Source organism: Peromyscus maniculatus, chromosome 4 (assembly GCF_049852395.1).
Source record: "Peromyscus maniculatus bairdii isolate BWxNUB_F1_BW_parent chromosome 4, HU_Pman_BW_mat_3.1, whole genome shotgun sequence".
Classification (NCBI taxonomy): Eukaryota; Metazoa; Chordata; class Mammalia; order Rodentia; family Cricetidae; genus Peromyscus; species Peromyscus maniculatus.
The window spans coordinates 120001773-120016999 of NC_134855.1; the positions used below are offsets into that span (position 1 = coordinate 120001773).

General features: G+C 39.0%; 1 protein-coding gene across 4 annotated transcripts in view; it reads left to right on the plus strand.

The window, feature by feature from the left end:
* Macrod2 (mono-ADP ribosylhydrolase 2) overlaps positions 1–15227 on the plus strand; it is a 1982629-nt gene that overhangs the window by 1423504 nt on the left and 543898 nt on the right. For all 4 annotated transcript variants that reach the window (XM_006983683.4, XM_042276356.2, XM_042276357.2 and 1 more), the window contains exon 8: positions 3054–3127. In XM_006983683.4, the coding sequence (XP_006983745.1) occupies positions 3054–3127 (74 nt within the window). The remainder of the gene's footprint in view (positions 1–3053; positions 3128–15227) is intronic.

Here is a 15227-nt window from a genome sequence, read left to right on the forward strand (position 1 = left end):
ATACTCACCCTGATTTTTTTTTAATCTCCCTTTTACTTTCCCTGTCTACTTCATTAGTTCCTTGACATTGGTGGTTTACTTCTTGGGACAGTGTTTCCCCAATGGTTTCTCTGCATGCCTATCCCCAAAACCTCTGTCATTTCTTGCCTGTTACCCGTTATCTGTGTTTTTCCTCCCTATTCTACTCATCTTGCTCTTTTGTGGTTGCATATTTACTCATTTATTTTCTTTCCTACTTCAGGCTTTTATTGGACAAGATCTTGTTTAAAAGTATCTAGATAGCAACTCGTTTTTCTTTCAAGGATAGTTTCTTTAATAGAATAACTATTTTTTTAATTAACAGCTTCTTTTATTTTAATTTTAAAGGTCTTATATTACAAGGCATTCATTTAAAAAAGGGAGCCCTAGTGTTACAGAGTAATTTACAAGTGCATAAAAACATTGTGGCATTTTTCATATCACAGAGGTTCCCACTTTTTTGTAAATTAAAGTACATGGATCTTGGCCCTCTCATTTGTCTCCACGTTCCTTATGTAATCTCTAGCAAAGCCCATAGAAAACCTAATCAAAAAAAGCAATATGTGTGGTATTGTATTCCCCCAAATATTGTGCATGCTAATAAACTTATCTGGGGTCAGAGACAGAGCAGGCACAATATTAAACATAAAGGATAGGCAGTGGTAGCACACGCCTTTAATTCTAGTATTCCAGAGGCAGAAATCCATGTGTTCAAGGATATAGACAGGCATGGTGACTCATCACATCTTTAATCCCAGAAAGCAAGCCTTTAATACCAGGGAGTGGTTGTAGAAAGCAGAAAGGTATATAAGGCGTGAGGACCAGAAACTAGAAGCATTTGGCTGGTTAAGCATTTGGCCTGGTTAAGCATTCAGGCTTTTGAGCAGCAAGTCAGCTGAGACCCATTCTGGATGAGGACTCAGAGGCCTCCAGTCTGAGGAAACAAGACCAGCTGAGAATCCGGCGAGGTGGTGTAGTTGTGGCTTGTTCTGTATCTCTGATCTTCCAGCTTCACCCCAATACCTGGCTCACAGGTTTGATTTTATTAATAAGAACTTTTTAAGATTCATGCTACAAATATGTGTTTTTGAATGTTTGCAAATGAGGGCCCTACAATGGTTGCTCAACTTTTCCGCCCGTTCTCTGAAGGCTACCGAGATCAAGTCATTAGCCTAAACACTGCCATGTGTATTTGCCACCAGAGGATCTCTCCACATAGCAATGTCTCTCTTTCTTTGCCAGACCAGACAATGCCATAAGAGACTCTGAATAGAAGGCATCTTACAGACAGTGTAGCAGTTGGCACTCAAACTGGCTAAAGTAGAATGTAGGAAGAAGGCTAGGTGTAAGAACTTGGGAATGACAAGTATTTTGTTGACATGTCTAAAAAGAAAAAAGGAACCTGAGAAGAAGTGGTCCAACAGAAGAGGCCACAGAAGAAGGTGTATTAAAAAGTTCAGGAGGAGAATCAGCCGATGGTACTAGGACACAGACAGGACAGTAGCTTTGGGATGAGCATTGGTGGGTACAGAGTGTCTTTAGGGATCATTAAAGTATGCTGGGGACTGTGATGATTATGCAGCTTTATAAACACATTAACAACCACTCAACTATGTACTTGTAGATAATTTTTAAACACTGAAGAAATAGAGAAAATGAGAGATACTGGACAATGGAAATGCAGAAAGTTATATCTAGTAGGAAAGAGATTGATACTTGGTGATGAAGAAACCAGTATAGAGTTTAAAATGTGTTTCAATAAAATAGTCCCTCCTATCTCCTCCTCATCAGCATCAGAGAAATCTGTGTCTGTAGGTTAGTCCTTCTTCTACTTTTGTTGGCAAATTGTGTAATGATTCTGATGGTCTAGGGATGTGTTCAGGTCACATTAACTAAAAAGCCATGCTGGTATGCTTTTGACATTCTGAACATGTGTGTTCATGCTGAGATGACACATAACTCTGCCACTTCTGCTGCTGTGGCAAAGTCAAACCACACCAGAAGGTCAGTTTAATTGATGTGATTTTCATCCAAGACATCTCTAGTGTCCCCAAGTAGAGCTGCAATCACCACCATTGACTGCTGATAAGTGATTCTTTCCTATAGCTATTTGGCATGTTATCTTCCTTGCCTTGTGGCAGTTCCTGATAGAACATTGCCCTAATGGTTCCACACCAACCATGTGTTTTCTCTGAGCCACATTTACTGGGTTTTAAGCTAAAGAGACATTGCCAACACAAAAGAAACTCAATGATGATTTTGGAGGTTTTCTTTCTTCTTTTTTATTTTCTCTCATCTCATAGTGCTTTGTCTAGACATTGTTTTATTTCTCCTTTTTCCCCCTTTATACAAGGTCTTTCATTTATATATTGTGGTTTCCAATTTTTGTACTTTTGTAGGATTTCTGTGGTTACCAATGTGTGTCTCTGTGTCTATATGTGTTTCTTGTGCTTTTTTCTTTGGGTCTTTATTTTTATGTTCATTTTTTTCCTATTTTTTTTTGTTTTTATATTATCTTGTTATATTGCTATTTTTAGGTGCCCATTTGTTTTTTAATGGGAGATAGTGAGCAAGAAAGGATGTGGACTTGGGTGAGTGGAGTGGATCTTGGAGGAGTTCAGGGGAATGTAATCAGAATACATTGTATGAAAAAAATCTATTTTCAATTTAAAAAAAGCTGAGGCAAATAGTAAACTTTGATCTGAGCACTACTGAGAAGAATAAAGTACATTATAAGCTAGCTATTAAGTATATGTGAATACTTCAATTGATGTCTTTATTAAATCATTTATTTATTTATTTATTTATTTATTTATTTATTTATTTATTTATGTAACTGGTACAGAGCTAGTCTTATTCATACCATGTCACTGACTGAAAGTTTCACATCCATGTAAAATTTATTACCACCAGCCTTTTTGATTTACTTGTTAAATGGAATACTATGTAATGAGATTAATACATTCTTCAACCTTGGTTGACTTCTGCATCCCTTCCTTGTTCTAATCATTTGCTTTCTTATGCTCTTCATTTAGGTTTTCCAAATGAGCCTGCTGCAGTCATTGCCCTAGATACGATTAAGGAATGGCTGGCCAAGAATCACCAGGAGGTAAGATGACCTTCGCAATGAACATTCCAGACAATGTAATTTGATCCTTTGCTAAAGCACCAGCAGATAAACTGCATCAATATCACTCAGACATGGTCCTTATGCCGTGCCGTCCGACTTTTCTTCACTTGGGGTTATATACGATTAAATATTTTCCTGTAATCATTTGGCTGAGGTAGATATAACGACTGATTCAATGGAGATGATGAGCTGGGAGAGCAGATTCGTTGCCCCTCCCTCTCTCTCTTCTTTATGTTTTTCGGGCAGTATGGGTTGTTTGTGAGCAGGATTTTGGAATGGATTTGCTGATGATTCTTCATTCTTCCTGTGCTGCTTTCCTTAGACAACCTGCTTTGTCTTTGTTGTCAGGGGACTGTGCTATAAAGCAATGTCTGTTAATAGGCTCCATCTTTATTTATAACTTGGATCTTTCCTGATTTGACTTCTAGGTATGGGACTGCCATAAGATTATATAATTGTTAAAAGAGAGTGTTATGGCCAGGATTTTTTTTAACATGAAATGAAATGCTTTCAGCTCCATTTCTACTCATTTATTAATGTCTATGGAATATGCTGAGACATGTTGAGTGATAAGCAAGAGAATTACATTCTTCCTAAAACAGGAAGCTATACACTCCAGGTGTTTGTCGATTCACCCATCAAAACAGCAAGGAGTTTTCAGGCAATGCCTTACGTGCTTTCCTCTGGTTCTTATTTCCTTCTTTTGATAGTAATTAAATTATTATAGTGAGTTTTGCTTCCATTGTAAATTCAGCTTTCCCTTTGGGAAGGAGACAGAATATTTAGAAATGGCTGAGTATGAAAAGTGGACTCTGAAAGTTTCCTATTGAGAATCAGCTTTGTTCTTCTGAGTATATAAAGAAACAGCAGTGTCATTTTCGAGTTACTACAATTTCAACATTCCTTAACCAGATATAAATATTCTTAACCTCTAGTAGGAGTAAAAAGCCACATGGCCAAATATGTACATTTTGTTGTCTGCTTTTCCCTCCCCACAAATTTGAAATGTGTGTGTGCTGTAACTTCAACTTAGACAATACTTGCCTCAAAAAGGAAAAGAAAGACAAGAGACTACTATACCCAGACTGTAAAAATGTCTTAAATCCACAGCAGGCTTTGTGGGGCATTTGGAGTATGTAATTCCACCATCACCCTCTTCTAGCAACAAAAAGCTAGTTAAGATGCTCAAGTGTGGAAAGTCACATGGATTGGTTTCAGGTCTCACAGCCATTCCTCACTTCAATGTCACTGAAGCCTGAGTAAGAAGGTGAGTTCCTTTGAAGGCACTTACTGCCCACATATGTCTTTGTCATAGAAAATGTTCCTTACAATGATATCTTTTTTTTTTTTCAAAAAAAAAATATAGTTTGCCTTGTGATTGGAAGCTGATAACACTGAACATATACTTGTGACTTACCATCCTTTTTGTTGAACAATAAATCTAGAATATGTAGACTGAAGAAAGTTCATGTTTATCACCTTGGCCCATGATACAAGTGCCCATAAACACCTCCCACTGAGGAGCTTATGATGAAGAGTAAAACATACTACTCATTTGTACAGCTTATTGACAAATTGTAGTGGCACATTAATCCCAGTTAAGCTATTTAAAGTGTTACTTCCTGAAAAATATTTCTTAGTGTCTCCTACTGAATTCTCTTGCCTGGTCTCTCTTTGAGCCTAGTGTAGTCAGACTTTCTTGACCCACCAGCCCCCAAATAATGACATGGAAACTTCTTATTAATTATGAAAGCTTGGCCTTAGCTTAGGCTTTTTCCAAACCTGCTCTTATAACTTAAATTGACCTGTTTTTATTAATCTATGTTCTGCCATGTGGCTTTTACCTCTCTCCCATTCTGTACATCTAACTTGTTCCATGTCTCACTCGCGTCTTTCTGCCTCTCCTCTTCTCAGATTTCCTCTCTCCCCCCAAGAAGTCCCATCTATTCTCTCCTGCCTAGCTATTGGCCATTTGTCTTTTTATTAAACCTGTCAGAAGGTGCCTTTGTTAGAGATACATCTCTACAGTGTATAAAAAGATTATCCCACAAAAGCCTGTTTCTTGCTTTCATATCCTTTCTATGTATATATCTTAGGCATTGTAGAAAATTTAGGACATTTTGATTGGGTAACACATTAGTCATGGCAACATTAAATATATCTTGTGTTGATTACCTTTTAAGAACTCCTTGTTTTAATATGTACTAACAAATGTCAGCTAGTAAATTTGGATGCATCAGGTTTTACTGAATAAATAAATTATAAGTGGACTTCTGTATATGTGTGACAGATATGTAGCTCATCTTCTTGTGGGATTCCTAACAGTGGCAGCAAGGACTGTTTCTGACTTTTTTGCCTGCTTTTGGAATCATATTCCTCATACTGAGTTGCCTTGCCCAGTCTTAATACAAGGTGAGGTGCTTAGTCTTACTGCAAGTTGATATGCCAAGTTTTGTCGATATCCATGGGAGGCCTGCCCTTTTCTGAAAAGAAAGGAGGAGTAGATGGGGGTGAGACATTAGAGGGGACTGGAAGGAGAGGAAGGAGGGGAAACTGCAGTAGTTATATAAAATAAATAAATATTAAAAAAAACGTTAAGTGGTGATAAATAAAAGCTATGCAAACTGATTGTTTAATAGTATTTTGATTTAAGATTTGTTTTGCTTAACCAAACAAACTAGATTAAAGATCTGTGAGCAAATATTGCTTCCAATTCACTTGTCTTTTTGTTGCAGTGTTGTTTTGACATCGTGATTGTTTCAGTGAGTTATTCATAAATTCATTCATTTGTTAAATATTTACTGAACTCCACTAAGCAATAGGCACATTTTAACCAGGAACAAAGTACTAACACACAAACAAATAATCCCTGTCTTTTGAATTCATAGTCTGTGAAAAGAGAACAGATTAAGTAAATAAAGAAATAAGACAGTCTAAAGAATTCTTTGCAAAATCAAGCATCATAACTACAAAATGGATTACGAGGAGATGTGGTTTTAGAAGCCACTGAGGCTATTCTAAGGCTATAAACTTGGAAGGAAGATTTTTATAATGAGAGGGGGTAATCTAAGCTCCACAGAGCTCTTGAAGTAAAATATTCCATGACGGGGGGAACAAGAAGGAAAAACAGAGGAAGGCGGGAGAGGACTGCTCTGGAGCAGGGGGGAGGGGGTGTAATGACTGCTGAAGGAGAATGGCAGGAACGCTGGCAGAAGGTGACTAATAGGCGCTGTGTTTAACAGAAAGACTTGACATACTCCTAGTTCAGTGTAGTGTTCCTCAAGAGTTTGGGATGAAAGAGTAACATGAACTACGTGATCTTTAAACAGTAAATATTGCTGCTCTTTGGAAACTATCCTTTAGAAATATCAGAGAAGGATGAGGGAGGTCAACTGAGAGACCCTTGCAGAAACTCCAGGTAAAACATGGGGAGTTTAGGATGGCAATGATAGTATAAAAGGAAGTAGCAAGGATGGAGTTTAAGATACACTTTAAAGTTGAAGTTTTTGAAGATTGTTTTCAGTGAGTTGGCTGACTTATTCCACAGTGACAAATCATCTCCAAGTGTCTGTTATAAAACAAGAATAGTTTATTTGTTGTTCACATTATTTGTACATCTTGAGTCATCAGAGGACATTGGATTCATCAGAAATCCAGGCTGACAAAATAGTCACCTCATCATAGGAAATGCATAAACAAAGGAATTCTGCACTTAACTTTTCCTCATATTTTCCCCCAGTTCCAGGGAATAAGAAAATAAAGTTTTTTTTTTTTTTTTTTTTTTTTTGGTTTTTCAAGACAGGGTTTCTCTGTGTAGCTTTGCACCTTTCCTGGAACTCACTTGGTAGCCCAGGCTGGCCTCGAACTCACAGAGATCCGCCTGCCTCTGCCTCCCGAGTGCTGGGATTAAAGGCATGCGCCACCACCACCTGGCCCTAAAGTTCTTACATAATAGGAAAACTTGAATATCAGCAAAAAAATGGTGATGTCTATTATAAAGGGGGATCCAATATGGTGGCCAATGTAGAATTGGACAAATGCATAGGAGTCAGGAATGGGAACTAAATATTTGGCCTATGCTCCCAAGTAAACTTTCTATGTTCTCACTGAGATGAAGCGAAATGTCACAAGGCCTATTTACATGAAAGTATAAAGAAAGTGAGAATGATATTACAGATAGTCAAATACAAGCTTATTTTAGATATCCAACCAGTTTTTCAATATAAAATCTGTTTATTCATGCCTACAGCTCAATATAAAACCAAGGGAGACGAGGTGAAAAGGCCGTGCAGTCAGTTTGAGATGGCTTGAAAGAAACGCTCCAGCTTAGGTAGAGGAGAATTACCTTAGAAATGAACTATAGTGTATGAGAAGGAAGTCTTAGCAATTCAACGCCAGGCCCAGGGCAGGTTTGGAAGGTGACCAGAATCTCAAGCCACACACACAGTGAGAAGCATGGCAGTGCGTTTTGTCCTCCTCATTCCAATATTTCCCTAGTTACTGTTACTTCATGATCATATTACCATTATTATTGTTGTTCACCTAAGTTGCCACATGGCCCCAGCCTGATCCTGTCTGTCCACTCACAGGTTGGTCAGTTCTGGATGAGGCAAGGCCAGCCTTGAGCTTGTTGGGAAAGATACATGCACTGGGACTCTTGTCTGATCAAATCCCTGAAATTTTCCTTAAAAGGGGATATATGGATAACATGATGTGGTTCTTCCCTCCGTGGCCGCTCTTCCCTTTTCCACAAGAGCATATAATTCAGTGGCGACTTCTCTTCGACTCAGCTGTCACACAATAAATGACTGATGTTGGCACATGGTTAGTGAACTTTCACAGTTGGCCATTTACTAACCCTCTTATTTCTGAACCTTTAGGGTGGATACTTTTCTGAACACAGTAGTCAGTTGGATTCTATGTAATTTCACAAACCACTGGCAGCTGCCCTGGAATAGCACTCCCATACCCAGAGGGTCCCAACTGGAGTCCTTTAGTCCATGTTCTGACCCCATCACCCATTAGCTTAGTTTTTTTCCACATCTGAACCGTGAAGGAATGGATTTCAGGACAGGCTTAAAAGTAGCATAGAACGTGCAGTAGTGACCCTGGCTGAACAAACTGTACAGTTGAGGGTGAGATGAAGCAGCATTTATAAAAAAACAAATAAACAAAAACACACAAAACCAACCAACCATCAAAAACAACAATAAGAAAAAACCCCAAACAGGAGGGGAGAATCAGATACAAAAATGTAGTGAGAGAATTGAAAACTAGAAAACTTAAAAGAACCAAAAGAAATTTTCTACTGTAAGAGCTGAGTTTTTGCTGTGAGAAGAGCAGCCAGAAGCATCATCCTGCAACATAGGACACAATGGAAATACAAAGAAATAGAAAGCTTGATTGAAGTATTAACACACAGAGTATGAAGACTAGAGGTCATATCAAATGTGAATAAGGGGTGCAAGCTATGCATTAGGGCCTTCAGCTAAAATAAATGTTAGAATTTGCTAAGTTCAGAAAACTGAAGGGAAAGAATATGAGTTGGCTATTTAAAAAATTGACAGCAAGTAGAATAATAACCTTTCTGTAAGTGCTCCATTTTCCTAAAGGAGTGATTTTATTATAGAGATAGGAAAGTTAAGTAAAGGGATATTATGGAAATGAGCAGTGGGAATGGGGCTCGAGGTGACTGCTGTAGGGTATCATATACAGCTTCATGCATTCCTCATTTTTCATGCAACTAAAAATATCATTTCATGTGAAATCATGATTTCTCCACTCCAAAGCTCTGAGACACCCCCACTCATATTTGGAAGTTAGCTTAGGAAATGTTTTTACGGTGCCTGCTCTATTGTTGGACACCAGGGACTCATATGGCATTTGGCTATTGGTCTCTGGAGCAGTGTACCTAGTTGTAATTTTTCTATAGAAAGCAGAACAGGATGTCTTTCACTCTAAAAGCTGCAAAGGGCCTGATGCTCTGAGATATTTCCATTTTATTGGGGTCATATTCAATATTTCAAATTCCCCAAGGGAGCAAGCATTTTATAGCATGCAATGGATGTGTTAACTCTTTGAGGAAGTCTTCTTAGGAGACAAGGCATGAACAATATAGTCTGAGATAGACCACTAGATTTCCAGGGAATGTATACACTGACATCTTGAAGTTCTAATCAGATCTCAGTTGCACAATGAGGGAATCTGAACCTCCACCAATTAAAAAACTGCAGAAAGGCAAATTCTTGGTGTTCTAGGAAGTTGTTGTTAAAACTATGGTCATGCACAATCAGCCAGCTAGAAGGCCATACTTCACCTGAGGCTGCCCATAGGTTCATCTATGCAGACTGGGATAAGTAGTCTTTCTCTTGCCATTCCATTCAGTTTTCCTGCCTTTCTTCATCATAATTCTACTTCTACCCAGCAAACCTAGATGCTATTCTGGAAGGAGTGAGTCACTGGGGGAAACCTTTGTTTCATTTAGTAGGTACCTACCAAGAGTTGAAAATGAAGGACACAGTAGGCACTCTTTTTAAAGCCAAAATTGGTTTTCTTCTATGTTGGAAGAAAGTAGAAGCTTTGTTGCACCACATGCACACTTTGGGGCCTCTGTCCAACACATATTTTTTAACTATGTATTTTACACAAACAGATTGTTATTGAAAATGTTAAGTATCATCTCTATGTCATTTCAATTGTTTATTTTGTGCCTTCTGAGGGAAGTACAACACCTGTGATATAGCTTTTTGTCACTTTAAGTAGCATACATACAGATGTGGCTTGATTAGCTGAGGTGCTGTGTAGAGGAAACAGAATCAGCCTGAGGTATATTTAGCTCTCATTTCTACCTGAGGTTTCAGACCTTTCCTGATGTTACTCCCACTGCAGGATCTCCCAGTTGCAGCTGGAGACCAAAACTGGTTTTGAGTTTATCATGAATGTCTTTTAGAAATAAAGACAGTGTGTGTGTGTGTGTGTGTGTGTGTGTGTGTGTGTGTGTGTGTATACATATGTGTGCCTGTTTCTGTGTGTATGTATGTTATGCATGTGTGTACTCCATGCAAAGCCATATGGAAGCCAGAGGAGAACATCAGCTGTCCCTTTTATTCACTTAATCACTCTCTACTTTACCCAGAGTTTATGGGGTATGCTGGCTGGCCAGCAAACTCCAGCAACTCTCTCTCCAATCTGCACCCCACCCCTCCAATGGCTAGCACTGGAGTTATGGGCATGTACGACCAAGCCCTGGTTTTTAGATGACTGTTGAGAATCCAAATCTAGGTCCTCACAATTACATAGTAAGGACACACTCACTAAGATAGTGATTTGCATGACATGGAAGTAGTTGGCTCTGTCACTTCCCTGTGCCTCCAGACATTCAGATACCCATCAAGGATTTATTCAGGAGTTGAATAGGTTCCTCCACCTTGGGAACCAGAATTTGGAATCTACAGGAGACATGCTCGTCTCCTCAGCCTCCTGAACAGGCAGTTCTCAAGCTAATTTGACCTGGTGGAGGACACAGCCACTGGTTTCCTCACTACAGATCACAAAGGGACTGTGACACTTCAGCTTCTGTTGCCAAGCCTATTTTTTCCCCTGCTTGGCAGAGGTCTTTGAACATATGCAGTGTTAAAAATTGTTTGTCACTTTTGTTTTGGAATCGCATTGGGGACGTGGTGGAGGGGAAGCAAGGGAGGAAGAGAAAGGGACAGAGGGAAGGAGGGAGAGAGGGGAGGATAGAAAGAAACAGTATGGTACCTGCCTTATGTCACTGACATGAAATGCCATAGGATTGTTGTGGTTCCTAAAAGGGGGGTTTAAATGAAATGTGAAATGATGCTTACATTAATGATTGGAAAATTATATCCTTCATACTAAACTCCAGCTCCAGTGGGTGATTGTTTACAAGGAACACAATGTACTTTCCTTTAGCTTCTGAAACATGGGGTGTGCCCAATAGAGGCCTAGAAGGAACAAATAGTGTATTCAGAATTCTCTTCTGGCAATGACTTCATTTTAGTATCAATGATCAACCCATTATATCAGCACAAAAAAGAAGGAGTTTACATCTTTACAGAGAGAACCTAAAAAAAAAAACAAAAAAAACCCACTGTGTACAGGAGGTAGGAATATGTTTGAATAGGCAAGGGAGATTCCTATATCGGTTTCTAAAAAGAGTTCTAGGAGATCTAGAATAGGTACATCAAAAGGTATTCTTAAAGGAGGGAAAACAATATGTCCCATAGCTGTGCTAGTATGCTGGTTGGTTTTTTGTTGTTTTTCTGCTAACTTGACATAAGCTGTAGTTATTTGTGAAGAAGGAACCTTAGTTAAGAAAATGACTTCATCAGACTGGCCTGTGACCAAATCTATGGGGCCTTTTCTTGATTAATGATTGATATGGAAGGGCTCTGCCCATGGTAGATTTTTAGCTGGAGTTTTCTCTCCGGGTCCCCCCAATCTCTGGCAGTCTGGCAGCCCACTTATAAAATAAACACACAGACGCTTATATTATTTACAAACTGTATGTCCATGGCAGGCTTCTTATTAACTGTTCTTATATCTTAAATTAACCCATTTCTATAAATCTATACCTTGCCACATGGCTTGTGGCTTACCGGCATCTTCACATGCTGCTTATTATGGCGGGCAGCTGGCAGTGTCTCCCTTTCTCAGCCTTCCACTCTCCAGAATTCTCTTCTCTGCTTGTCCCACCCGTACTTTCTGCCTGGCCACTGGCCAATCAGTGTTTTATTTATACAGAACAATATCCAAAGCAATAGATGGGGCCATCCCTGGAGAGGTGGTCCTGGTTTGTAAAAGAAAGCAAACTGAGCAAGACAGGGGGAGCAAGCCAATAAGCAGCATTCCTCAATAGCTTCTGCTTTGGTTTCTGCCTTAAGTTTCTGCCCTCGGTGACGGACAGCTAGGGTCTGTATCATACACTATTACATATTTATAAAAGACTCTTTAAGGAAGTCATTTCTGTAACTAGTTTTGCAAGTGTGGTAGCTCAAAGTAAAATAAATTCCTATTTCATGCCATGATATGAACCTTCTTCCATGGCCAGTAATGATTTTTCTAGGATTGCCCAGACAGCCAGGCTTAGGCATAGAACTCCAAATAGCTTAGTTAGAATCTTTCACTGGAATTTCTCTGCCACTTGGAGTTGGGAAAGGAGAAGAATGAGGAAGCTTGGAGGTGCAGGGCATAAGCGGTACAAGCTGCCATGCTCCCTGCCATTTGGCACATGGCCTGCTTTGGGAAGATCATTTGCTAAGGATGTCACAGATTGTTGGACAGCTGGCAGAATACTGGAGTCCATTCTGTTGACTTGTGTAAAAAAAAAAATCAAAATTGAGGTAAAATGAAGTGTCTTATACAAAAATTGAATGGTCAGCCACATTTTAGTTTTAACAACTCAAGGTAAAATTCTTAAGTTAGGGCACAAAACTCAAAATAGATTGATTGGAGAAGAATGAGAATCATTTGGAGGATTTCACTTAAAGCACATATTTTAAACTGTTTATTTAACTTCTCTTAAATCACTACTGCTTTAATACCACTGATTTTCTATAATTATTGACACATATTAATCAGAGAATCCCATGGGATTCATTGTGCTATTCTAGATAGTAATCCACTGATCACCTCTGTATCCTCTTACCCTCTCCCCTCTCTCCCAGTTAGCTTTCCTTCTTACTTTGTTCACTGTCCCTGACAGTGCTCTTCCAGTTTCACCTAAGCACTGATTTTGGTGGAATAAATCATACCCTTCAAGTGTTTACATTAGAAAAAACAAATAATTGAGTATCATTGTCCTACACAAATGAAGAGTATTTTTGGAAAAAAAAAAAAAACTCATCCTTTGATACTTCTCTTCTTACAGGAGGAAAAGCTAAAGATCCCAGTTAGTTTCTGATAACTGTGTCTTCCTCCTTTGTTGGAACCTCAAGATAGGAAACATGTTTTCATAGAAGCCACGACTAAAGTAGAGACCTATAGGGAATATGTAACATGTGACATAGAGACTTTCTATAATTAGACTATAAAGTACAGGTTTTAAAAACAAAGCAAAATGTTTGCACAAATGACATGGCTAGGATATTTCCAGGGCTGGGACTACTGTGTTAGAAAGAGAATGTGTCTCTTTGCAAAATTTGCCTAAGAAGTCTGCAAGATTATGGGGCAGAAAGCAAACAGGAACATATGCATGAGGTTATCAATATCAGAGACATGCAACAGCTCTTTCTTTTAAAAAAAGTCTTCTTTAGTTCTTTGAGAGTTTCATACACTATATTTTGAGCATATTCATCCCTCAATTCTCTCCAGATTTTCCCTACACACTTCATTTCCTTTTTTAAAAAAATGCCTCATGACCAATTGTGTTCAAGTATTCTTGTTTATGTTGCCTTCCACTGGAGCATCGTAGACACCCCAGAGGTTGTGCTCAGAGAAAATTGTCTTTCCCGAAAGGAGGGATTGTATACCCGATTCCCATCTCCATATTGAGTTTGGTCTGGCTTGGGATTGTATTTGTTTTGTATATCTACTGTGAGTAACTATGTATTGCTGTGGGATGTTCTGTATGTCCTGTGGGAGTCCGTTCTTGGGTTCCTCGTGGCTTTACCCAGCAGGTCCGCATAGAGGATGATTAGGACCACTGGCCTGAGTGCAGGTGTCTGAGATGGTCTGCACTTGGCTGTGCTGGGCAATGGTCTGTATGGCAAATGTGTTGCTCTGATTGGTCAATAAATAAAACCTGATTGACCATTGCAGGAAGTATAGGCGGGACTAACAGAGAAGAGAAATAAAAGAACAGGAAGGCAGAAGGAGACTGCCTGGAGCCGCTGCCAGGACAAGGAAGATGTAAAGTACTGGTAAGCCACAAGCCACATGGCAAGGTATAGTTTTATAGAAATGGGTTAATTTAAGATATAAGAACAGTTAGCAAGAAGCCTGACACGGCCATACAGTCTGTAAGCAAAATAAGTCTCTGTGTTTACTTGGTTGGGTCTGAGTGGCTGTGGGACTGGTGGGTGACAAAGATTTGTCCTGACTGTGGGCAAGGCACGAAAACTCTAGCTACAATGTATAGCTGTTTTTCTGTGTCCAAAAGAAATGTCCCTTATATATCCACTGCCTCTGGCTCTTCCACAATAATTATGAACCTTGGAAGGAGAAGACTACTGCTTTTTTATGCACCAAGAATGGAAATTGTGGCTCTCTAAAGTAGAATATGTAGAATAATTATGATTTAATTGTACCCACTGCTAGTTATTCATATTTTAAACAGGAGTTAGGTGTATAGATTAGAATAAACTGGAAATTGAAAAAGAGGATTCAAATTGTATTCTATTATTCCCTTAAGCAATTTTAGACAATTATCTACATCTTTCTGAACTCAGTTTCATAGTCTGTAAACTAGGGAGGGTGGGCCATGCCCCTCCCAGTTCAGGATTGATACATGTCTTCTGGAGCAGGCCCACTGACACATCCATAGTTTTATTACTTGCGTCATTATAACACAATCTGACCTATGGATCTTTTATCTGTTTGATTATCCAAGCATCTCAGGTGACAAGAAACATCAAGGAATATTTGCATATCATAGCTATGTGTCTTAAAGATGGCCACTGAGTCAAATATGGGTTTGTCTTTGGAGTGAGCACCAACAACCTTGACCTATTTAGTGCAGGAGGAGAGAATACCATGTTGATTTTCTGTAATTGATCTGGATTACATGGCAGTTTGAAAATAGCCAACTTTTAAAGCTCCTCGTGAAATTAAATGTGCTGATTATCCAAATGATGTGATATTTTTATAAATAGAAAATAAAGCTCTGAGCAGGCAGTTAGATCTACATTAGACACAGATGAAAACTACACTGGGAGGTCCTAGTGAAGGACATTCGAAACACCTTCTCTAAAAGCCAGAAGCATGTGCCTTTCCTACTTTTTTAACAGAATAGAAAAAGAACTCTTCCCCTTGCCATGTGGTAGTTGAGCAGGACTCCTGCCATCTTGATTGAAGGGAAAAACTTCAGACTTGTCCTTGTCATCTGGTTTATCCCAGA